This window comes from Boleophthalmus pectinirostris, unplaced genomic scaffold (genome assembly GCF_026225935.1).
Source record: "Boleophthalmus pectinirostris isolate CB_2022bp ecotype Guang Dong unplaced genomic scaffold, ASM2622593v1 HiC_scaffold_13, whole genome shotgun sequence".
Lineage (NCBI taxonomy): Eukaryota > Metazoa > Chordata > Actinopteri > Gobiiformes > Gobiidae > Boleophthalmus > Boleophthalmus pectinirostris.
In genome coordinates, this window is record NW_026571036.1 from 22,509,844 (window position 1) to 22,533,274 (window position 23,431).

The window sequence follows — 23,431 nt, forward strand, 5'->3', positions numbered from 1 at the left end:
GTAGTTGTTTTTGCATGAACTCCTATGCGGACGTAGTCTTCTGAGTACAGTTTGGGTAGATATACAGAGATACATAATAGTTTTGAGAGCTTTTGCCACGTCACCTTTTTACTCGTCACATCTTTAGTTGACCAAGAATTTCTTCCGTCTACTACAGGCCTAAAAGGCATGAACGAAAATAAATGTAGTAACATAATCTTTTCAAAATAACTCCCAAGTCTGGGAGGTTCTTCTTCTCCCATTTCGCAGCTCACTTTAAGTGGGCTGCCTTTAACACATGATTATTGTGTTAGCTTCGACAGCCATACTTTGAAAGCTTTAAGAGAACGCAGCTGAACCTGGCAGTAAAAATAGTTGTTTAGATCTCTTAAAAATAGGATCTCACCCACTCGTCTACCTGCTTCCTCCTGACAGACTGTTAATTAGAAGTGATAAAAGTTGGATCCAAGTGAACGCATATACAGTGTGAGAAGAGTTTGTGTACCTGCCCCGATGCACTGCACCTCTGCTGGAGCACTCACTCGCTAATGACTGGCTTATTAAGCAGCTAATCAGCCCTCCGCTATTTGGGATGTATGATATTAGTCTAACATGCAAATCCAGGTTCATTAATATGGAGGGAGAAAGGATTTAAATAGACAGATGTACATATCAGTTGTAACTTGTTTACCTTCTAACCCAAAAGTTGGCTGCTCAGTTACTTTTTGTCTTTGGGCAAGACACTTCATGCACCTTGGTTGTGGGAATGTGTTACATGTGTGTTTTATCAAAAAGGCTACAGGAGCAGGACACAGACTGTACATATAAATGTGTTCCGACATGTTCCGCTGTGTTCCAAACAGGAAGTAAGCATGGCCGCTCCATCTACTCTGGTTCTGATTGAATTTACATTGAAAAGATTGTCACCCCGCTCGCTGTAACTACTGCAGTGAGCCTCGTCTTTTTGGTCTTAAAATGTTCATATTAACCTGCTCTACATGATCCATGTGTTTTTATTTTGCTATTTTGTACATTAACAAATTCCTATTCCTAATATGGAAGTCAGCTCCAAATTTGCCTCTATAACTGCTATTCTCGTAAGCTTCATTTGACTGGAGCTGAACACTATGGGTGACGTCACACTGCCTTGGTCCACTTCTTTTTACAGTCTATGGTGCAGAATGATGGCCTGGTCTATTTAACAGACTATGGATGTGGGGTAAATCTATTGTTAAGGCACTAAGTAAACATAAATAAAGACAAAACTAAAATACAATCACAAAAATATTCAAATGACAACATAAACATAGTACCAGCAGAAGTAACATTTAGACAGCTGCAGACATGCCCGCTCTTTCCTAAATCTCAATAAATCAAGGCTCCATACTTATACTTACCCCATGTCTACAAAATTTTACTGCTGTCACCTTGCATGGAAGTAGCTCTTGTTCTATTGGTGCTGCCCTCTTGTGGCTGTAGATTTGCACTTTCAAATATATTGTTGATTGTAGAAGAAAACTGCAGCTGCACGGCTCAGAATAGTTTGATTTAGAGATTTTCCACCTTGGGGAAATGCAGAAATAGCCCTCATATAGATCTTGTTCTTTATTTATCAATTTTATTACTCAGCTAGGACTCTGTCCTGATTTGGAAAGACAAAAACTACATAGTTTCTGAGCAATTACGTGATTGTTATGCAGTGAGAGGTGTCTGCAAAGAGATCTGTCTATATTTTAGAATGAGTTTGGACTGGAATGAGTTTGGTTTTCTGTATTTGCTTGCTAAAAGCACTATACCTCAAATAGTTTGTGCTTTTGCATTTTAAATTCATCCATTTGCTTTCATACTTTTATTTTTAATGACAATGAAATACATTGAAACGTTTACATTATGCTCAGTCTTTTTCTAAATAGACTTAGATTGTTCCCATTCTATAGCGCTAGAAGTACAGTTTGTAAAATGCACCCTATATTTGTGTAGAAGGTGTCTGAAATGCTGCGTGACTTGAGAGAAGAATTGCTGTGCCCAATTGGTATTCATAATCTAAACCTTTTTGTGAAGAAACATTTTCTGCCCTTAAAAATACATTGCCCTTTATTGTTGCCATGACAACAGATGTAAAATTACTATGAGACTCAGGCGCCATTAAAACGAGCAGCCTTAATTCTACAGTAAGGCATACATTTCAAAATGGAGAATGCACAGTCCCTAGTAAATTATTTTCTGTTGTTGCTTTTTGTTTAGTCTGTGATTAAAAACATGCAAAGTAAATATGTGTGCATGTATTTAGACAAATTACTGAAAATATTTTAAATGTCATGCCTGAGAAATTATTGCAATGCCCCAGTGGAATAATTATAAGATTTTGTGAACATAAGGTTTATCAGCAACATTTTAAAAGAAACCACAAGAAAATATGTTAAAATGTGAACTGTGTATGAATTAGATGAAAAGATCAGCAGAATTTCTTCTTCTTTTTCTAATTCAATAAAAATTACTGTATGTGTATTATCTATAGAAACAATTCTATTAATGCATTAAGGGATTAAGGTATTTGTATTGGTTCACTCCTGGATTTTGAGCAAACTTCATTTCTATTTACTATATTCGTTTATTTAAAAATATAGAATTACCAAAACGGGGATCTATGAAACAAAGCACTTCTGTAGGTAAGATTTATAAGGATCAAGATTATTTATGTCAGGGTAGAAAGTAAAAAGATTTTTAATGATAGAAGGCCTTATTTTCATTGTGGATATATGAATGCGGCGATACACGCAAACACACAGTGGCTCACCCGCTGCCTGGAGAGAGACAGACAGAGACGCGTCCTCTGTGCTGTGTTCCTTATGGAGCAGAGCCAGCACTGTCAGCACTACCACCAGTCTCTGCTATTTCTGAACTACTACTATTCTCCCACTAGTGCTGTCATGTCAGAGAAATATCAAACTATTTCAATAATATGGAAAAGACTTGATTCTGATTTTGATATTACAAAGCAAAACGACACTTTCTATATACAACAGGAATTAACAATAACTCTTCGTGCAAATGGTAATCAATAAAGTATATTGAATATATCAGTATAGTTACTCTTCAGAAAATTTATTTTGAAAGAAATTTTTATTTGTTCATAATTCATAATCAAGACAAAATTTTAAAATAGATATATTTTATTTATTTATTTTTTATATGTTCTCAAATCACGATTCAGTTGCAGTGTAGATTTTAAACAAATCTGGGTTCATTCAGAAATAACACAGGGTACATTTCAGAACATGTTTTAATGTGAGGTCTTGGATTCAAATTCAGACTGATTAATCCCACCAGGGCAATTAGTTAGAGGGTAAACTAATTTTACACACGATAATACTGGATATTTTGCACTCAATGGCATTAGTATGTTATCTAAATAACTGTATTCTTTCAGCAATTTAAAATTGCGATATCAGTTTGATTACACATTGTAACATTAACTGCAATCTTTACCTGACAATGATTTTCTGGACATTGCTTTTTGTGACTCTGTTTGCACGTTTTTTTTAATTTAAAATCTGCCAAATGTTAAATGTAAAAAAGTTAATTTCCATTGTTTTGTTCAGTTAGATACTTTATTGTTATTGTAAAAATATGAAAATAAATTCAGTAGCTCACATTGTCATGATAGTCGATATGTAAAATAAAAATTTTGCAGGGACGATGGTGTTAAAGGTGCACTGCGTAACATTTCTAGTTGCAGGTTCACCACCTGCTTGTCTCCATGGAAAGGTTATTGCATTGTCACCTTTTTTAGTTCACACGTTGTATTCAAGATGAGGTTGATAAAAGTTTATAGCACACTTCCCTGGCCATGCAGTACATAAGCATTACATTAGTGGCATAAAATGGTTGGTGGCAGTACTAAATAATTTATGAGTACATTTTAGTATATTGTGCTTTAAACTGTATTACTGTGAGTAGACCACATAAACAGGGGTGCAAACACAGGTGTAGCTCCTCTGTGCGCTTTCTTTAGCTGTGCTCATGATTTAAGCGCCTCCGCAGAGCCCTTGTCAGCACTAAGTTTATAATCAGGATATATTGTGAGATCTGCAAGAAGTGACACGCGTTTCTCGCATAAATTCCTCCTGCAGGGACAAGCTTCTGCACAGTCAGTACATTTGTTAATTTCATCTTTGTGTAGAGAACGGAAAAATCACACATCCAAAGACTTTTCAATAAAGCACCCATCTGCAGCTGTTGTCCGTGTCAGCAACTTCTCTGCATCTTTCTGTATTTAGGGCCCCACTCTGTTCTTTTAACACTATTTCACTTTTATGATACCCGCACATAACTGGGACTGCATTGTTTTGTAAATCAATATTGTCATTATTATAGCGCTACTTATGGACAAGGTGGTTTGGGCAGTTTGCTGAAAACTTTGTAAGAAAACTACTGCACTGCTTGTTTCTATGAATTTGTGCTGCTGCCAGGTGATTTTATTACTCAAAAATACCTAGAAAAACAGGCATCCAGGCATTCTAGTTTGGTCTTCATGAAGATAGAAAGGTTTAATGCTATACTGTGAAACATTCCAGACAAAGCAATAACCACATCATGGAGAAAAGCATTTGCGGGGCCCTCCACACAATGCAACTTTAATGATATGTTTCAGCTCCTCTGACCTTCCTTATGTCCTTGGGCTAGACAATTCACCCACTTTGCATATGTCTTCTTATATGTGGTTGGTGATGTTTATTACAGTTGGGCAGTTTTCATGTTTTTGTCATTTCATTTATTTAAGATCGAGACGGTAGACAAAGCTGTAATTACATCAGTATCAAGAAAAGCAGTTGTGTTTTTGAAAACCCATTTTGTCTGAAAGTGTACTCAGTCAAGATGTCCTCAAGCGGCATCTCTTTGATTTTATCTGGATCAAATTAGGCAAAAGTCTCCTCTTCACAGGCCTTTCTTGATCATTAACTAATAGATCAAAGAAAATGATCACTAGATTTATCATTAGTTGCAGCCCTACTCAGAGCTCCATCTGCAGTCCCATGGGTGAAATAAAAGATACAAACATTTAATATACAGAAAATGCACTGAACAATAGTGCACATGATCCTTAAAGGTGCACTGTGCAATTTTTCTGGTGGAGTTTTCATCACCTGTTTGTTCCATGAAGATGTTATTGCTTTGCCTATAATGTTCCATGCTATGGCATTAAACACATTCATTACAGGTGTTTGTATTGCTCAAAAATACAATAATTCTCTCTGAATAGAGTTGCCTCTCCACAGATTTGACCTGTAATGTAGCCTAGTTGTCTCCCTGGAAATAGATAATATCTACTGTGGAACGTTCTAGACAAGCAGGTGGCGGACCTCCACTTGAAAAGTTACGCAAACATTTCAAACCTGCTTATGTTCTAAATGCTACTCTCTGCCCCCTACAGGCGCCACTCTGAACATGCGTCCTGCTCCTCTGTCCCTGGAGGATATGGAGTGGAGACAGACTCCTCCCCCTCTTGCCACGGGCCCGGGCGCCTTCCGCCTGCGCCGTGGCAGTCGCTTCACCTGGAGGAAGGAGTGTCTGGCTGTCATGGAGAGGTGAGGGGGAGGGCTTCTCAAAGTGTCATGAGGGTGGGCATATGAGGGTGGGCATATGAGGGTGGGCATATGAGGGCGGGCATATGAGGGCGGGCATATGAGGGCGGGCATATGAGGGCGGGCATATGAGGGCATATGAGGGCATATGAGGGCAGGCATATGAGGGCGGGCACATCTGCTTCTACTGCTGGAGTCATGAATTATTCTAGTCATGTTCTGATTTAGTCATGATTTAGTTCTGGTCAAGTCCAGGTTTAGTCTTGGTTTAGTCCTGGTTGAGTTGTGGTAATAGTGTTTTGGTTATGTTCTGATTCAGTCTTGATTTTAGATCTTAGTTTTGGTCCTGGTTTATGAGTTTATATAAATGGTTATAATCAAGGCTAATTTCACTTGATTAAATATTGTACTTGGAAAGCCATATTTGTCCTAAGATGGTATTTGACGTGTTTGAGACCCACTGTCCTAGAAAAGAACAGTACATCCATAAACTGACCGCCCTGTTGAGGACACTGTGGTATTTAATTAAAACAGTGTTGCTCTGTTGATATTTATAGCTACTTCAATGACAACCAGTATCCAGACGAGGCCAAGAGGGAGGAGATCGCCAACGCCTGCAACGCTGTCATCCAGAAACCAGGTACGGCGACATGGACTCCAGTAAAGTGAAGTGAAGTTGTTTTAAGAGGATCATGTCACCATATTATCTGAATTTAAGATTGCAGAAATGTCAAAGGGAATGAGTTTATGAATTAATTTATGATAATGGGGTGAAAATAAAAATATATGTCTAAGCTTTTCTGTGTAATAAACTTTTGCTACCTTAGTAATTATTATGTAGATGTGAGATCATCCTGTTTTGTAAACATAACATATATTGTGGATGTAAATCACTTTGAGAAACTCATTAAGTGGTGATTAAAGGCATTGTACATGAAAACACCAAAAGCAGAACTAGTTCATTTAAAATGCTCTGAAGTTATTCCACTGTATGCATTTCAGGTATTATAATTATTCAATGAGTTCATGAGTGCTTTTTTAAATTTTTTTATTTAGTGTACCTTTATTTTGTGAAAAAAGGAAAAAAGTGATTTAAATTCATTTGTTAATTTGTTTGTTTCAGGGAAGAAGCTGTCTGATCTGGAAAGGGTCACCTCCCTAAAGGTTTACAACTGGTTTGCCAACCGCCGCAAAGAGATCAAGAGACGCGCCAACATTGGTAATGCTACTTCTGTCCTTTACTCAGTCAAAGTCCTTTGCACGGACCAGCTGAATCTTGTCTACAGGACAATTCTAAAATAGATTTAACTAAGACAAGTAGGGCAAGTGCTTCAATGACTCCTTTAAGTGTAAAAACAGGTGCTTCTCCAGGACAAGCAAATAACACTGAAATACAAGATGAGTCTCTTACTGTCCTAGCACAATTTATGTCACAAGTGGCTTGAATAAAATGTTCGAGACACACTGATTACAAAAATAAAAGTCCTTTATTCTTACAAATGGAACACCATTTTATCTGTTTTGCTAAATTTGAATATCACGGATATTTCTAGGTTTCAGGCAAATATTCTTTTCTGCTTTTAAGGATTTTGTGAGGACCTGTCCCCCATTCCCCCGTATCAAAAGATATAATACTTAAATATAAACTGCTGAATTCCTCTAAGCCATGAATAATAAGAAAACTGTCCAGAATCTGCTAAAATGTGATGTGTGGTCTCATCTTCTACTTAAAGTGATCATTTTGCACTTGTTCATAGCTCATAATACTTGAACCTCAACCCATATATTTACAGACGCATTTTAAATTTGCACATTTCTGATGAATAGCAAACATATGATCTGGTTTGTGTTATTTTATATTATTAGACCTGTCACGATAATTACTATAACGGCTTTTCACAGAACATATGTTAGAACGAACAGAATTTTTTATTTTATTTAATTTTAATTTTTTGGGGGGGGGGGTTCCTTAGTTTGTATCTATGACTCTTCATAGATACAAACTAAGTATTTAAGTATTTAATTAGTCAAACAGTCAAAAGAGCAATAAGCTAATAATACAGTAAAGATAAAAAAAAAACAAAAAAAACCTGTGAATCACATTGACAAAAAACCTTTGAATATGCATTTGCACTCACTCACAATAATCCATTCTGTTCCTCCAAGAAGCCACAATCCTGGAGAGCCACGGGATTGATGTCCAGAGTCCAGGAGGCCACTCCAACAGCGATGATATTGATGGAAATGATTTCTCCGAACATGTCAGTACTTGCTCTTTCTACATGTGAACTGCCTATGTTTGTGGTGCACAATTTTATTTCACAAATATTAGCTTAGATTTAAGTTTAGGATTTATCTTTAAAGGTTAAAATGTTAATTATTCTAGTGAAGATGTATAGAGTTTAAGAACAAAGTGGAGCAATTCCTGTATTACCATATGACATCACAAGGTGGTAAACTCATCCTAAATATGCAGGGTTCGTGTGCATGTTTGTGATGAGGAAACAACATCAGAGATCAGAAAATTGTGTAATATGGACCCTTTAAGTGTCTGGAAATAACTCTTAAATAATTATTTTCATAATATTTTAAACTATTATTTGGAATATATTAAGACTGTTAATTGTATGTGTTTAGGCCTGTGACCTGCCATACTTTGACAAGAGACCTCTGAGCCGACCGTTTGGCATTTACCGACTGGAGCCCACCTCACCAACACAGGTGCACGCTTTACCCATCCTACACCTCTGTACAATGATACCAAGACATTAGGGTCTCTTTAAGTTATTAGACTCCCTTCCCCTGTTGTTTAAATATAGTGTGTGAAGCACTTTTTATGAACTGTATTTCAGCATCTATTTTAGGCCATCTTAGATAAACTTAAGTGATCCGCAAGCAAAATTACATAGATACTTCATACATTAATTTGTTACAAAGACAAATACATCACTGTTAAATAAATAAAAATAAAAAATATAGATTTATATTCAACAATGTAAAATTTGAAGTGTCTGTCTGACCTGTTTACTGAAAATATTCAGAGATAAAATGTATAAATGTCAGGCTTTTACTTTTGACATTTGCATTTCCTTTTACCGTGTGCAACAAAGTGCTCAGCGCACATCCAACTACTGACAGCTGAAAAAGATATATTTTTGAGCCAAACTTTTAGAGACACACTCTCGTGCATGGCTCTGTTTAAGGCTTGTATTGATCACAAGCCTGAAAAAATGTGTCTTTTAAATTCATTTTGTATTTTTTGTTGAGTTATCAGACAATCTAAAAACTCTTTTGGTAGATATTGCTAATGTGTGCATTGTGTCACAATGATAACATTCCACTATAGATACATAAAAATACACCTTCAGCGTGACAATGCTGCGAAGTACCAATAACAGGAAGCTGGACTCTTGTATTCTTTTAATCATTTCCTAAAAATGCTCTAGTTTCTTACCCTTTCTGTTGTATTTTCCCTTTGTGATTTTGTTGTTATTTAACTTGTTCCAGGAGGAGAACACAGCGCACACGGAGCACCAGGACCCTATCTCTCTGGCCGTGGAGATGGCGGCCGTGAACCACACCATCCTGGCCCTGTCCCGGACCGGAGGCGTGCCCAGTGACATCAAGACCGAAGCTCTGGAGGACGAATGAGCACCTCAGGGGGACTACGGGCTCATGGGTCCAAACAGCAGGGGCTCAAAGACATCTCTCTCTCCTCTTAGTAAACACATATAGGTCTGCCTCTATGTAAACAGTCATATCTGCAGTCATGAAAATCACCACACGGGACAGCGAAACGGGTCTGTCCATATCAACTCTACTCCTCATCACTCAATACCTCTCTCTCTGCACACATGCTTTGAGTCTCAAGGAACTACCCAACTGAACCTCGGGATAAAAGGCCACAACCACATTAATGCGTTTTCACATTTATTTATAGCTATTAAAAAAGTATAGAACATAAAGAGGCTGTATTAATGCTATCCAGACAAGCAAACTTTGAATTAACATATCTCATAATGTTTTATTTTGATCACTTGGTCCATCTGGACAAGTTTCAGGACCGGCAGATACTGTTACTATACAGTAAATAACTATTTTCTCAAGGTGGTTCTGTGGATCAGACCATCTGGTTTATCAGGTTATATTTTTCAGGATTTTTATTCATAAACTGTTTTTTTTTGGATTCCTGTTTTAAGTTTTACTGCCTGCTTCTTCAGTTTTCTCACATCTTCTTGGTAGTAAATTAACATTGTACAGCCTAGCACGTACAAAATTATTTATATCTTGGCCAGCCACCCAAAATATACAAATCATAAAACTATTTCTCGTTGATAATATTTATAGTGTATACTGTACCATTTATTCTCAATGCAATAATATGTGAACCTACAAAATGGTCTAAGCGCCTGTAGTTGTTACATGATAAAGGTGAAGCAATGAACCCTGCCTAGCACCCTCTTTTGACATATCTTTAATGTGCTTACTCGATTGAGGATTTCGCCACTTTAAAATCATATCTAGAAGACAATCAAAAGCCAAAATGTGTAAAATAAACGTCCTTGAACAGTATATATTGTGTTGCTCCAGTATTACAGTTTAGTCATGTTTTTTTTCTTTTTTTTACTTACTACTTAACCAAGACTGCAGTAGTTTTATGAATGAAAGCGCATTAATGTGGACGTAGTCTTAAAAAGCCAAGGAGCGAAGCATGTTTTGTCCTCTCCTGCTCACCGGATACCTCTCTTATCTCCCTCAGTCTGAGCCAGTCCTCAGAACACCTCAGTAGACCTCAGATATAGCTGTACTGTAAATATTACCAATAAATACGGTTCTCAGTCTCACTCGCGTACAACGACCTACCTACTCTACCTGCTCTGTCACCTCCTCACGGACCTGCCCTCCTCATCATTCCACACTGGAAGAGCTGCTTGGGGTGAAAGGTCAAATTGCGGCTGACTGCGAATCTAAACTACAATAATAATGACCTCACAGAACCACTATGAAAAGGCATCAGAAGACATGCAAAGACATTACTGTAAAAGAGAAAACATGACTGTGGATGGCAGCCAGCAGCAGGTTTCACTGAAGCTGAGTCCAGATGGGGATTGGACGTACAATCATTTTGCCTTGGCATTTAGCTTCCCAGTTATACTATTGTAAAGTACTTTGAAAATCACTTTTAGGGTCAATGTGATAATCAAGCTAATTTAAGTTGTATAAGGATGGGGTTTGTGCTTTGCTTCATGCTGTTCATGCCAAAGGAAAGACCGTAGCGACAGAGTCTTAAGAGCCCAGCTCCTTTGGTGTGTCTACAGCAGGCCTGTGTCGCACACTTAGACATTTAGCAGCACTTATATGAATAATACTGAACCTGCTCTTTAATACTGTGTGTGACTCTGCCTCTTTATACTAGCCTCAGAGCGCTTCTGTTTTAGACCGTTACTGGGACAGAGCTCTGCCTCAAAGGGGCCAGTCTGAGGGTCCTAATCAAACTCAGAGTCTGTACAGAGGGTCCCTACAGACGGAGGGTGGTCCCAGAGCCTGCCCAGTGATGCGTGTGTTAACGAAGAGGCTGTTACTGTTTCACTTGTAAAGTGTGAGCACTTTCAGTCCCAGACTGAGCCTTGGGTCAGGCCTAAGGTCCATTGTGTGTTTAAATGTGTCTCAAAGACTCCAGGTCCTTATGCTAAAGATGAGCTGCACACAGGACGTCGGCAGGGGAGCGCCCAGTCTGACAGGTGGCACCAGCTCAAAGCTGTTTGCCCTGCTGTCAGACGATAAGCTAAGTTAGCATTTCCCACTTTTTAGTTACACAAGTGGTAAGCTAACAGAGCTGTCAAAATATAGTGCCAAGCTACAGTCTCTGTTGCCTCATCTTTGACATATAAATGTAACTTTTCAGGATCCGCAGTATAGTATGCTATTAAGTATGTACAAGTATCCAAGTATTCCTCAACTCCCCGACTTCACCAAACGGGTTAGCTTTGAACAAGCTTCAGCTCACAAGGGGGACCTGTGTTTGAAAGGAAAGGGTGAAATGATACAATATGTGTATTTATACTCATTTTTATTGTGATGTACAAAAAGAATGACATGTTTTGAAATTAGTCATGCTTTAATGTTAAATTAATCACAGGTTTTCTTTTTATTTTATATTTTTTCAATTATTTTTTTATTTCTAAACATACTTGACTGAACAGTAGTCCCCTGTCTAGTATTGGTAAGCAATTTGTCAAAATGAATGATGACGCACCTTATAAAAAACTAAAGCTTGAATGAACCCTGTAAGCTTTTAATGTAATGAACATGCCACACCAAACTCTTTAAAAGCTCATATCTGATTGGCCAATGAAAGGACATTGTTCTACCTGTAACCCATAGCAACCTTTGTCTCATCTGTAGAAAAAAAAAAGACACCAAACCTGACTATGATTGTAAAAGCTGATTACAAAAAATTTTCAAATTTATGAAACATATCTTTAACTTGAAGTGCTTGAGTCATCTATTACTATCCCTAAAGAGAATCAAAAAGATGGTGACTTAAACGTCACTCCTCCTATTGAAAAGTTAAAAAACAAACTTGAATTTTCTGGTTAAAGTAAGTTTGTATAAGAATTTGAATATTTGATCAATAATTGTACCAAAGTAGATTATTAAGTCTAAGCTTTAAGATGAAGGTATATTTTATATGGTCAGATTTTTCGGGAAAAACATCCAATACCTGCCCCTTTCTGGAGTTCGGTGTGACATTGTAATGAGTAGCCTAATATAGTAAGGGATAAATCATATAATCAGCTGTGAGAGAGTGCATTTAGAGATTACGAAACAAAAGACACTTTAAATTGCCTTCGTCTGATTATTAGCACGTCTACGGTAGAATCCAGCAGTATTTGATGTGGTTTGAACTGAGCCTCACGGGTGTGGTAATGCTTGTGTGTGCTCAGTAGGGGGCGTCTTCTCATGGTGTGTCAGGGTCAAAAACATGTCCACGCGCCCCGTCCACGTGCCCCTCCCACATCCCAAACTCACGCAGAAGACTGGACGCTAACTCGTAACTCTTTAAGTTCTCTTATTACTGTAATTGCCCATTTCAGAATTTAGTGCCTTTTTTGGACAGTAGACTGTTCTGTAATTAAGATGTAGTATATAAACATTTTTTGTACAGTTTCTTTGTTCATTTTTAACTTGTGTTTATTTTAGTATGATATATAAAATGTACAAGAGAATAAAGCTATATCAATGACACGTGAGATGCCTGGTCTTGATTTGTGGAAAAAATATGTGACAAAATGTACACTACATTAAATTGGAGCCCACGTACAATGTTGGGAAGAACTGAATACATGTACTGAAAATGCGTTGTGCGGTACAATTACTATTTCATATCAAAATAGTTACCTTCCTAAATTAAAATGAATCATAGACTGTATATGAAAGGAATACGTGATGGTACGTTATCATGTCATTTTGGTTTTGAACTGCACGGAATAAGTGAGAATAAAAAGCTTTCGCAGTGCGTGCATGCGTGATTTCCATCTCTAAGTAGATACATAAATTAATGCATAACAAACAGTACAACAAAAATAAAGCTGTTAATTGCGGTATATAACACAATTTTTACACTCTAATATAATGCAACTATGTGTAAAAAATATAAAGAATGCAGTACATGTGTACATATGTAACAAAATACATTTTATCTTGGGTATTCAGTATTCTGTAATTTTTTCTTCCTATCACTGCTTGTAGCGCACGAGTAGATTTATATTTCATTATATCAGTTTGAGTGGTATCAAAGTAACTGCCTTGAATAAGGGTGAACAACAAGTACTTGCAGTGACGTCTTTTTACCGAGTAGTTGCTGCACATTTGAATTTAGTTTCACTATTGATAGAACCAATTATATATTACTACTAAGCAATAAGTATGGTGTGACAGAAATGCCCATTGCCTTTGAATGGGTCAAATGCAGAAACCTCTTTAAGCAGTGCACCCAAATCAGTGTGTAAGTTGATTTGTTTTATTAGGAACCATTTCATCAAATAAATAAACATCTCTACATTCAAAAAGACCAAAGTATAAAATCTTTTTCCATACAGACATAATATTAAATGCATAATCTCCCTCATTAACCTTATTTTAACATGGCCACGACCCTCCCCACACACACAATAACTTTCCCCAAACAGACTATAAAAAAACTGTATTTTTATCACAGGGAGATCAGACTGAAAGTGCAGGAGCTGTGTAAAAAGTAGATTGGCACATTCAAACACTACATTTAAGCCCTTTAACATTTGTTCATTAAAGGTACACTGTAACCTCTCCGGTGAGGGTTTGACTACCTGTTTGTTTCCATGGAGATTTGAATAATTCAAAGTATCTTGCATTTATTCCAATACATTCAAAACCATGTAAAGTCATCATCATTACTGAGATTCTTGTGCAGGATTGCCCCTCCACAGACCTGAGTCGTGACTTGGACCGGCGGCGTCATCTGCATGTCTCTAGATATAGACACGTTTAATGCCATACTATGAAACATTCCAGTCAATGCAATAACAGTAGCATCCACCAGAATAGTTAATGTACCTTTAACACAATAATGTTTCGCATACTGTAGTAATTTGATACTTAAAAGGCACAGAGACATCAATATAAAATACATTCACACAATTGCTCTTTGACCAACGTAATAAAAATCATATGAAGTGTAGTACTGGAATCTAAATACAAACCCATAATATTACCATCTGTTCAGCAGTCTGTACTTTAAAATGTATTCAGGTCATAACATGTTCAGTGGCAGTAGGATAAAAATGTTCACATCATTATAAAAAACATTAAAGCCGCACTGTGTAACTTTTGCAGTGGAGGGTTTGCCACTTGCTTGACCCCATGGAGATGATACTGCTTTTCTTTGAATGTGCCATAGTATGACATTAACCTTAAATCTTACCAAAAATACAATTGTGGGTGCTTTTATTGCTCACAAGTTAAACAAAAAGCATGCATTTATACAGATCTGACCTGCAGCCTGGCCTGGTAGCATTACTTGACTGTTACCAGGGAAATAGACATGCTTAATGTCACTGTGGAACACATCAGGCAAAGCAACAACATCTCCATGGAGACAAGCAGGTGGCGGACTCCACCACAATAGTTACACAGTGCAGCCTTTTATGTGGAGTATAGTCTTATCACTCATCATCTTTAGATGATGAATAATCATGCTGCATTTCAGAAAATTCATACGGTTTTCTCAAATGGCGGAGCTATCTTAGACCACCTGTTCCTTCGCCAAAGCTGTTTGAGATCAAATATTGAAGTAAACATTACCAGTAGTCAGCATCTGAATTCTTAGCTAAATAAGCCTAAATCTGACGTAGCATCAATGATATATTTCAATGATAAATCCATATACATGCCCCTATTATCTCAATCTTAATTCAAATATGTCCAAATATGAAACTTTTTAACCAATAAATCACTCTCTCTCACTGATGTCAGAATTTGTATAGTTGAAGCCGCTTCTACAATCCTACTTTATCCAATATATTCTGGGGTCTGTGCTCTCTCATGTCCAAAACTCTTATTTACGTTTAACCTGACACCACCTGAACGCAGCAGTAGTCATACAGTGAGCATCTATGTGTTCCACGACTTGCGGTTCTCTCCTTTCCCTCCTCGCCCTGTGGCCACACCCCCTGCTCCCCCTGGCCCCTCCCCTTTGGCGAGGGCGGTGAGGGCTGCCAGGTTGGGGCTGGACCCAGACAGATTGGCACTGCGGCGTTTCTGTTGTCTCTTCCGTTTGCTGCTGGTCCCTGTGGCGCGGGTCACTCGGCCGGGGCGCACCAGGACCCCGTATCCTGGGTTACAGTGGAAGTAGTGCTTACCGCCCACCGAGCCGTCGTTCTTACCTGAGGGCACAAACGCAATCACATCATACAATATCAAAACTTAAATATTAACTAACTTTGTGACTATTTTTAGCAAAAAAACAATGCTGATATATTGCCCTACATATTTATCATAGCTTTGAAAATTGCGCTTTCCCATTTTCAACAATTTCCATCCTCCTTTATTATTGATTTTGATTGATTGATTAGTTTATTTCGATCACAGGTTTATTCTGATATTAATCCAGAAGCAGTAATATTTAACAAGAAGAAAGACCAAAAAGGTGTAGATTGAAGATTTAAGCAGTAAGGATGCCAATATAGGGGTGAATATTTATCATCTGTACATTTTCTTTACACTATTGGTAAGTTTTGGTTATTTTCTGGCCACAGGATAAGATTTAAGATGTAAAAGGTTGAATACATTATTTCTATGACTCATTACAGATGAAACTAAGTAATAAAGTGTTTCATTCTGCTGTTTATTTATTGCAGCTCTTGTGTTTTTTTAACAATACTGAACATTTCGAATCATTTTTGTGGTTTAAATCTGCTCTTGGGTTAATGTATCAGTGGCATAAATTAGTTTCAGTATTATTGTTTATCGTCTATATTTACTTCAGCAATGTACTTCAAAACTTCAAAATTTGTTATTGTGGCAGGCCTATTATTGCCCTCCACTTTTGTACCATTTTCAACAGATTCTAACCGATACTGTAACTGGATTCTTGCAAGTTGTGAATCCAGTCGACTCATGGCTATGTTTTGGGGTCTGTGGTCAACACAACGTGGATCATAATGTTTCCATTGTTGAGTATCATAACTGAACACGGTCAGTTCAGGTCAAAAGATTAAGGTAAATAAATATCAACAAGGACAGAGCTGGGAGCCCTCACAGACTGATTTTACAAGGCAAACACACCAATTCATGTGCACTACTCACCTGCCGGTACCTCCAGCTCCACTCCAACCCAGGTCCCTTGTGCAAAGTCTGTGGGTCCCACGTAGCGCACGGTGCCGTACTTATTTGTCCCGACTGTCACAAACTCTCCCTCCTTTAACCATTCGGGCAGAACGGCGTTGGCGTCTCCTTCCTCCGAGTCTGAAATGATCTCTAGCGTTTCCGTGGGAACAGACAGGTGCATCCCGGGACTCCCAGACCTCTCTGTGGCAGGATCATCCTCATCTATGATTGGTTGGAAGGACTTGAGGTCTGAGGACTTGACTTTCTTTGTAATCTTGAATGGACTTGCTGCTGGTGGTTTGGACGAAACAACTTTAGAAGCAGGTGGTAACAGATTTGTAGATTGTTCGGAGCTAATTTCATTTACTTTACTTGATTCTTCAGATTTCACGACCGAAGACTGTCCATTGTCCTTTGGTGAACTCTTTTCTAAATTACTTGACAAATCCTCCATTGATTTGGTTTCACTTTCTGCAGCAAAAACTATAGACTGATCATTTTTAAGTGTCAATGTTTCTCCTTCAGTTGCCAATGTTGTGACAGTAACTGAAGAGTCCACTTGTTCAGATTTCTTGTTAGAAGACTGTTGGTTATCTTTAGATTCCTGAACTTGCCCATCCAAATCTACAGCTGATTCTTCTTGCTCCAATGGTTGTAGTTCCTCCATGGACTTGTCATTATTTTCTGACTGATCATTTTCAAATGTTAATGTTTCTTCTTCCTGTGCAATTGTTGAAACAGTAACTGAAGAGTCATTTTTTTCAGATTTCATGTTAGAAGATTGTTGGTTATCTGTAGATTCCTGAACTTCTTGAACATTCACATCCAAATCTACAGTTGATTCTATAACCCCTTCTTGCCCCAGTGGTTGTAGTTGCTCCATAGGCTTTTCATTATTTTCTGATTGGACCTCTTCTTCTGCCTCATCTTCTTTTGACCTTGAATTTTCATTTTGGGTTGAAACTAGATTTAAATGTTTAGATTCCTCTGATATCAAGCGAGAAGATTGTTCTTTGACTACAGTTGTTTCAGACTGATCTGCCAGTTCAACTTCTGTATCTACAGTTAAAATTTGGTCATTTTCAAGTACAATTTCTTCAAAGTCTTTATCGTCTACTTTGGATATTTCAAGAGCTGATGTCTGAATTGGTTCATTGGCTTTTTGTTGGTTTATAATTGAAGTTGCCCCATTGATTACAGGATTTTTGGCGTCCATCTCCTTATTTGTACCTTCCTCCTTGTCTACCACTATAGAGTCCATTGTCTTTACATCATTCGAAGCAAGAATTTCGACTTCTTGCACATTTTTGGTGTCTAAATCACATTGGTGAACTACCTTTTCAGATGTCTCACTGTTTATTTGTTCTTGATGAAGTTGACGTTTTTGCAAATCTTTTTCCAATTCCTCTGTAAGCGATTTGTCCAGTAGAAATTCCCGATCCCCAACTGTGACTTCGCCATCTTCCTCCTCCTCTTCTGGTTGGATGCTGGACAGAGGCGGCAGGTCCCAGCTCAGGGTGTAGACGTCGGATAGCGTTGCCGTGGAAATGCTGGTGGACATGTACCCACTGGACGATTCGCTGACAGGACTTGAGGTGGAGTTCTCTGTCTCCGGGACGATAGGAGGCGGAGCATGGACCGGTTTAGGGCTCTCCAGTGTGATGTCACAGGGAATGATTTTCTCAATGGGAACCTTCAAAAACAAACAAATTAATACATTTTTAAAAAATGTCTCTTTTGTCAATCAGCAGTTCAATACAATAAAAAATGTTGTTAAATAGTTGACTTTTTAACAACATTTGGGAACACTTATTGATAAGAAATAGGACAATATGGGCCCTTTTTCTGATTTATATTATAATGTTGTCAGACTGAGTTCTTCTCTCAAACAGAAAACACTCTGTTCCACCTTGTGATGTCATGTAGCAATACAGGAAGTGCTTTTCACTAGAATCAATCAATCAAGTCCTGGAATTTCCAGTCTCTACTGAACTAAAAGTAAAAGGCAGAGGTTAACTTGAAGACTGCCGCTTCATGACATAACAAGGTAGAACAGAGCATTTTGAGCTTTCGAAATGTAGACAGATTAATAATAAAGGATTACTCAAACATGTCTAAATGAACGAAAACACAACTACCCGTATGTTTTAATGAGGTAAAAACATTACAATATGGCTTCAAGCTCACAAGAGTCAACAGTTGTGAAGCTTGAATCATTCTTAATAAACTATTTGTGTATTATTAAGTCTTTGATCATGCTTTATTAAGGCTAATTAAAGTGTAGTTATTATATAGTGGAGCCAAATATTCAAGTTTAATTTATGCAGTTCTAATTGATAAAATGCAAGGTTTGTGTTGATTGGGTGAAGTATTATCAACAATGAATATCAAACTATTATTATCAGGATGGATATTTGGTTCTAAATGACATCTGAGCAAAAGTACACAGGATTAAATATAAGATAAGCACAAAAACTGTATCAGAGGAGGCTCTTTGTTTAACACCCACTGCTCAGTAATGGTATTATTCTGAATTGACACATGAGTTTGAACAGTCACTTTGGTCTTACCGGTTGTTGTAGTCGACTCAGGCCTTCTTCTACACTGGCAGACTGCACCATGATCCGAGGAAGACTGGGCTGCAGAAGACATCAAACTTTCAATTAGTATCGTATCATATCATTATTTTTATTTCACTTGCACCATGCCACTGGTTGTATTACTGTTAAAATATGCTTTATACTGTCCAGTTAATACTTTACTAAACTTATACACTTGACACTTGACATGTCAATCACCACCATTTCCTCCAGATTTTTACTCAAATATTCATACATTCACAGAATTATGCCACAGAATCAGCGGCTAGGTTCACATGTACACCAAAATCTGATTATCAAATTTTTGGACATTTGAGATAATTTAAATGACATGCAACCCACCAAATCTGATGTGAGTAATCAGAGAAATCAGAAGAAAGGTGATTTTTCCATTTACATGTCATTTCAATCTCATACAATAATCAGATTTAGAGTGCACATGTAACCACAGCCAGTGAGCTTTATTGTTCATCGTCAATTCATTTACAGCATGTTTTCATTTAAGACAAGCTCATGAATCAGAACAGTTGTATGTGATTATAATCATGTGAGAGCTGAACTATGAAGCAGACGTTTGATTGGGGTCACGGCTCCACTGACACTGACCGCTGTGGTGGGGTCAAATTTCAGGAGGTCAAACACAGTTATTCTGTTCATCTCTGCATCCTACAGTTCACACAAAAACTCACTGTCAATATTCTCCACATCAAGTTGTTTTAACTGGCTTCTTCTCTTAAAGATTAAAGGTCCTATATTACACAAAATTGATTTTTGAGAGCTTTAAGCTATGTTAGAATGTTGTTACCTCCCCAAAAACATACCTGGAGTTGTGTTTTGTTTCACTCACATGTTTGAGTAATCCTCTGTTATTACTCTATATCTTCAAAGTCAAAACGCCCTGTTCCACCTTGTGATGTCACATAGTAGTAGTAGTTTTCAAGTTAACAGCTACTTTTCACCTTTTGTTCAGTAGAGATTGGCAAGTCCAGGGCTGAAATTCCCCAAATGATTCTAGTGACGTTGTATGGAGTTTAAAAACACAGTGGAGCACTTCCTGTATTACCACGACATCACAAGGTGGAAGAATGTTTTCCGTTTGAAGAGCCTCAACCTAAATATGCAGGCTTTGCAAGTTAAATATGTGTGAATAAAACAAAACATAACTCCTGGTATTTTTTTGATGAGGAAGCAATGTTATAACCTGGATCAGAAAATAGCATAATATGTGTCCCTTAGAGCACTGTTGTAGATATTTATTTCAGTTCTGTTTAGTGCCTTAGTACTATTCTGACATTTTACTTATTTCATAGAAATTGAAAAACTATTACATCCACTCCTAAACGGCAAATCTGAACATTGTATCTGAGTATTTTCATTTTGCAACATTCATGGAACTGAAATAAGAAAAAGAACAATTTGACATGACACAACCCAAAAATATGGACTTGCTCCTTGAATATAATATCTTATTTTTTGTAGATATTTTTTTCTCATTTGATATCTATATGAAATTTAAAGTAACATATATTCTCATCAAAGTATAGCTTTATAACACTGCCTGCCTTCTCTCAAAAACACTCACACTCATCTCCCTTTACTGCTGTGCTAATCTCTGAGTGCATAATCTCTTTGTGTTGTGTTGACCTACAGCAGGGCCTCACAGGGAGAAGACAAGTGCTCATTAGAACCAGAATCTAAAACAATTGAACAACAGGATCTGCGGGTCTCCACTCCACACAGACACAACGCTCTCTGATTGGCCTCCCCTCTGTGTGAGCCGCTAATCAGACCAATAAACTCCACTGTAGTCTGGTGACTCTGCTGTCTTCTGTGGTTTAGACGGAGCATGATTGAAGACAAATGCTTCATCTGTTTCTCATTCACTCACTGCATCCCAATACAGAGACACACAGAGGACCAATCAGAGTCTAGACACCTGCCAAGACCTTTACTCCTAAAATTTTATTTTAGAGACTTCAATTTACCTGTAGAAAATAATATTTTCAATTACATTTTTGTGTGCGTGGATGTGAAATGTTAATCTGTGCAAATGGTTTCTCTATGCAAAAATCACTTACTCACTAACACTCCGTACTTATTGCCTATTGATACTTTGCAGTGGCATCACGCTGGGGGTGTTCTACATGCATCTCTAATGGCGGAGTGCTTTGGCGTTACCATGGAGACACATTGCACACATCAGCAAACACAGACAAACCTGTTGTAGCTCCAGCTCAATCAGTTCTTTACGGTCAGATTGTGTTAAAACGAAGATCAGATTAAACTCTTGCCAAGCCTCAGACAGAGGCATGCCTACAGTTAGCATCAAACCCTCAGGGAAGTTTCAAATGAAGTTGAAGAGCTCGAAAAACATGAATGTGTAAAAATGTGAATGAGTATAAAAGAACATCAAGAAAAACAAACAAACTTTGAAACCCTAATTTGAAATCTTACAATGAAAAGCCTGTATTATTATTTTTTTAATTTAAATAGTTCTTACATTTTTATTATAAATACACAAAATTTTCTAATTTAGCATCCAATATTATGACATTATTATACATTATACACTTTTCAATATATCTCCCACTTATAGTTCAAAGAAACAATGACAACTGGCTGAGACTGGATTAAAACTTTAAGCACCCGAGCAGCAGTCTTGTTCAAAAGGTCTTGATGCACACAAACAAAAACGTAATCTTAAATCACAAGAATTCAGCCTCTCAGCACTGCCACGAGACAATATAAGAGTTCAATCACAAAAACAGGTATACCCATTTTAAAAAAATACCAGAAAGTACTTCCATAAGTATTAATATAATTATGAATGGACTTAATCAAGGAGGGATGGAATAATATTTTGATAACAGTAAACGCACTTGGCTTTTGAAAATGATATTATACAAGGAATGAAATGCAAGCTTCTGGTGACGTTTTTGCAAATGAACTCTTTAATATTCTTTACATGAAACTCCTGATAGTCACTCTTTGCCTTTCTCACTTCCTGTCTTTATCTTTCTATTGTTTGCCTTCTGTATGTTGCCTCTGTTCCCATGGCGACAGGAGACAGAAATAGCAGCGAATGTGCGTATGTGTCCGTTCTGAATTCTGTGATGCGCGTTTACCTCAAATCTGTAGGTGCTGTGTGGAGTGTACCTGAGGAGGAGGGGAAGGCAGCTGGTTCGATTTCTCCTCTTTGCCTCCAGGAAGTAGAGACATGAGCAGACGGGGCACTGATTTCACTGGGGGCAAAAAAGATGCAGCAAAACCTGAATAATGTACACAAACGTACAAACATGGAAAGACAGAGAAAAAAGAGAAGGGATGGAAAATATTAGAAAAGAAACACATTTGGAAAATTAAGAGGAAACTGAGTCGTGAGAAGGATTTTTTTTAGCAAAGGTTGGAGGCAGAAAAAAAGCAATTGATGAAAAAATGCACAGCTGATTTGAGGTTCAATCAGCTAGACAAAAAAACAAATTTATATTTTTCCACAAAACATTTACAGAAAACTCCACATTCCAATTTTCTCACTTGTTTGCAATACACTGTAAATTCTTTAAAACAAATTACTGTGTCCACTGTCCAAACAATATACTTCATATAGCCTTAAGTATATTGTGCTCAACTGTAACATTGTTGTAGAACATGATTTTACATTTTCATTAAAACATTTTTAATTTGAAAATTGATCTACACCAACTTAATAATAGATATCAGTCATTTCATGTCATTCATTTTCAAAATTTCAGAACTAAGAAGCCTTACTCTTCATATTGAAATTTCACCATAACAACTAACAGACTTAAATGAACTTGTTTTTATTGTTGACAAAGTGTTACATGAATCAAATCAAATCAATCACATAGTCCCTATAAAATGATCTTAGTAAAAAAGAAAAAGTAAAAAAATTGTGTTGAAAATATATTACCAGTGTCTGGGTGGAGGTTCCGGGTCAGAGTTGAAGAGTTGGAGGGAGCAGCAGGTTTAGCTGGAGAAGGCTTCAGAGACAAGTCCTGGTGACTCTCCCAACCCTGAAGTCACAAAAATCACCATTCAGTTTTCTAACAGTAATGCACCAGAGGCCATTTAAAATTACTTTTAATTACAATATTCAAAGAGGCCATAACCTGACTAACCCACGTCTCATATAAGAATTAGATACAAAAAACACATTGCACAACTGAGAAAATGCAAAAAAAGAACCCATAGTAGAACAAGGTCATGGCACTACTTGGCATTCAATCTCACCTTGATGTCATTAAGTTTGTGAGTAGATGAGGAGAGGTCCAAGGAACTGGAGGACAGCTGCACAGCCAAAGGTTAGTGAGTTAATGCTGGTTAGTGAATAGTTAATAATGCACTTACAACAGTAGGTAAGAGTTAATAGATAGCTTTCAA

General features: G+C 37.4%; 2 protein-coding genes across 7 annotated transcripts in view; one reads left to right on the forward strand and one right to left on the reverse strand.

Annotated features, from left to right (window-relative positions):
- The window catches only part of hmbox1b (homeobox containing 1 b), a 28,636-nt gene extending 15,824 nt beyond the window's left edge, over positions 1-12,812 (forward strand). For 2 of the 3 annotated variants that reach the window (XM_055149517.1, XM_055149519.1), the window contains exons 5-10: positions 5,414-5,567; positions 6,122-6,204; positions 6,688-6,783; positions 7,731-7,825; positions 8,202-8,285; positions 9,072-12,812. In XM_055149517.1, the coding sequence (XP_055005492.1) occupies positions 5,414-5,567; positions 6,122-6,204; positions 6,688-6,783; positions 7,731-7,825; positions 8,202-8,285; positions 9,072-9,215 (656 nt within the window). In that variant the 3' untranslated portion in view covers positions 9,216-12,812. The remainder of the gene's footprint in view (positions 1-5,413; positions 5,568-6,121; positions 6,205-6,687; positions 6,784-7,730; positions 7,826-8,201; positions 8,286-9,071) is intronic. The other variant, XM_055149518.1, reaches the window with a different exon arrangement.
- A 547-nt stretch (positions 12,813-13,359) lies between these two features.
- Positions 13,360-23,431, reverse strand: part of LOC110158640 (kinesin-like protein KIF13B) — a 46,041-nt gene continuing 35,969 nt past the window's right edge. Inside the window, exons 38-43 of one of the 4 annotated variants that reach the window (XM_020923190.2) lie at positions 23,282-23,338; positions 22,962-23,064; positions 22,187-22,272; positions 19,001-19,069; positions 16,410-18,123; positions 13,360-15,487 (exon numbers count right to left, since the gene is read on the reverse strand). In XM_020923190.2, the coding sequence (XP_020778849.2) occupies positions 15,216-15,487; positions 16,410-18,123; positions 19,001-19,069; positions 22,187-22,272; positions 22,962-23,064; positions 23,282-23,338 (2,301 nt within the window). In that variant the 3' untranslated portion in view covers positions 13,360-15,215. Of the gene's footprint in view, positions 15,488-16,409; positions 18,124-19,000; positions 19,070-22,186; positions 22,300-22,961; positions 23,065-23,281; positions 23,339-23,431 lie in introns of all 4 variants that reach the window. The other 3 variants (XM_055149115.1, XM_055149116.1, XM_055149117.1) reach the window with 3 other exon arrangements.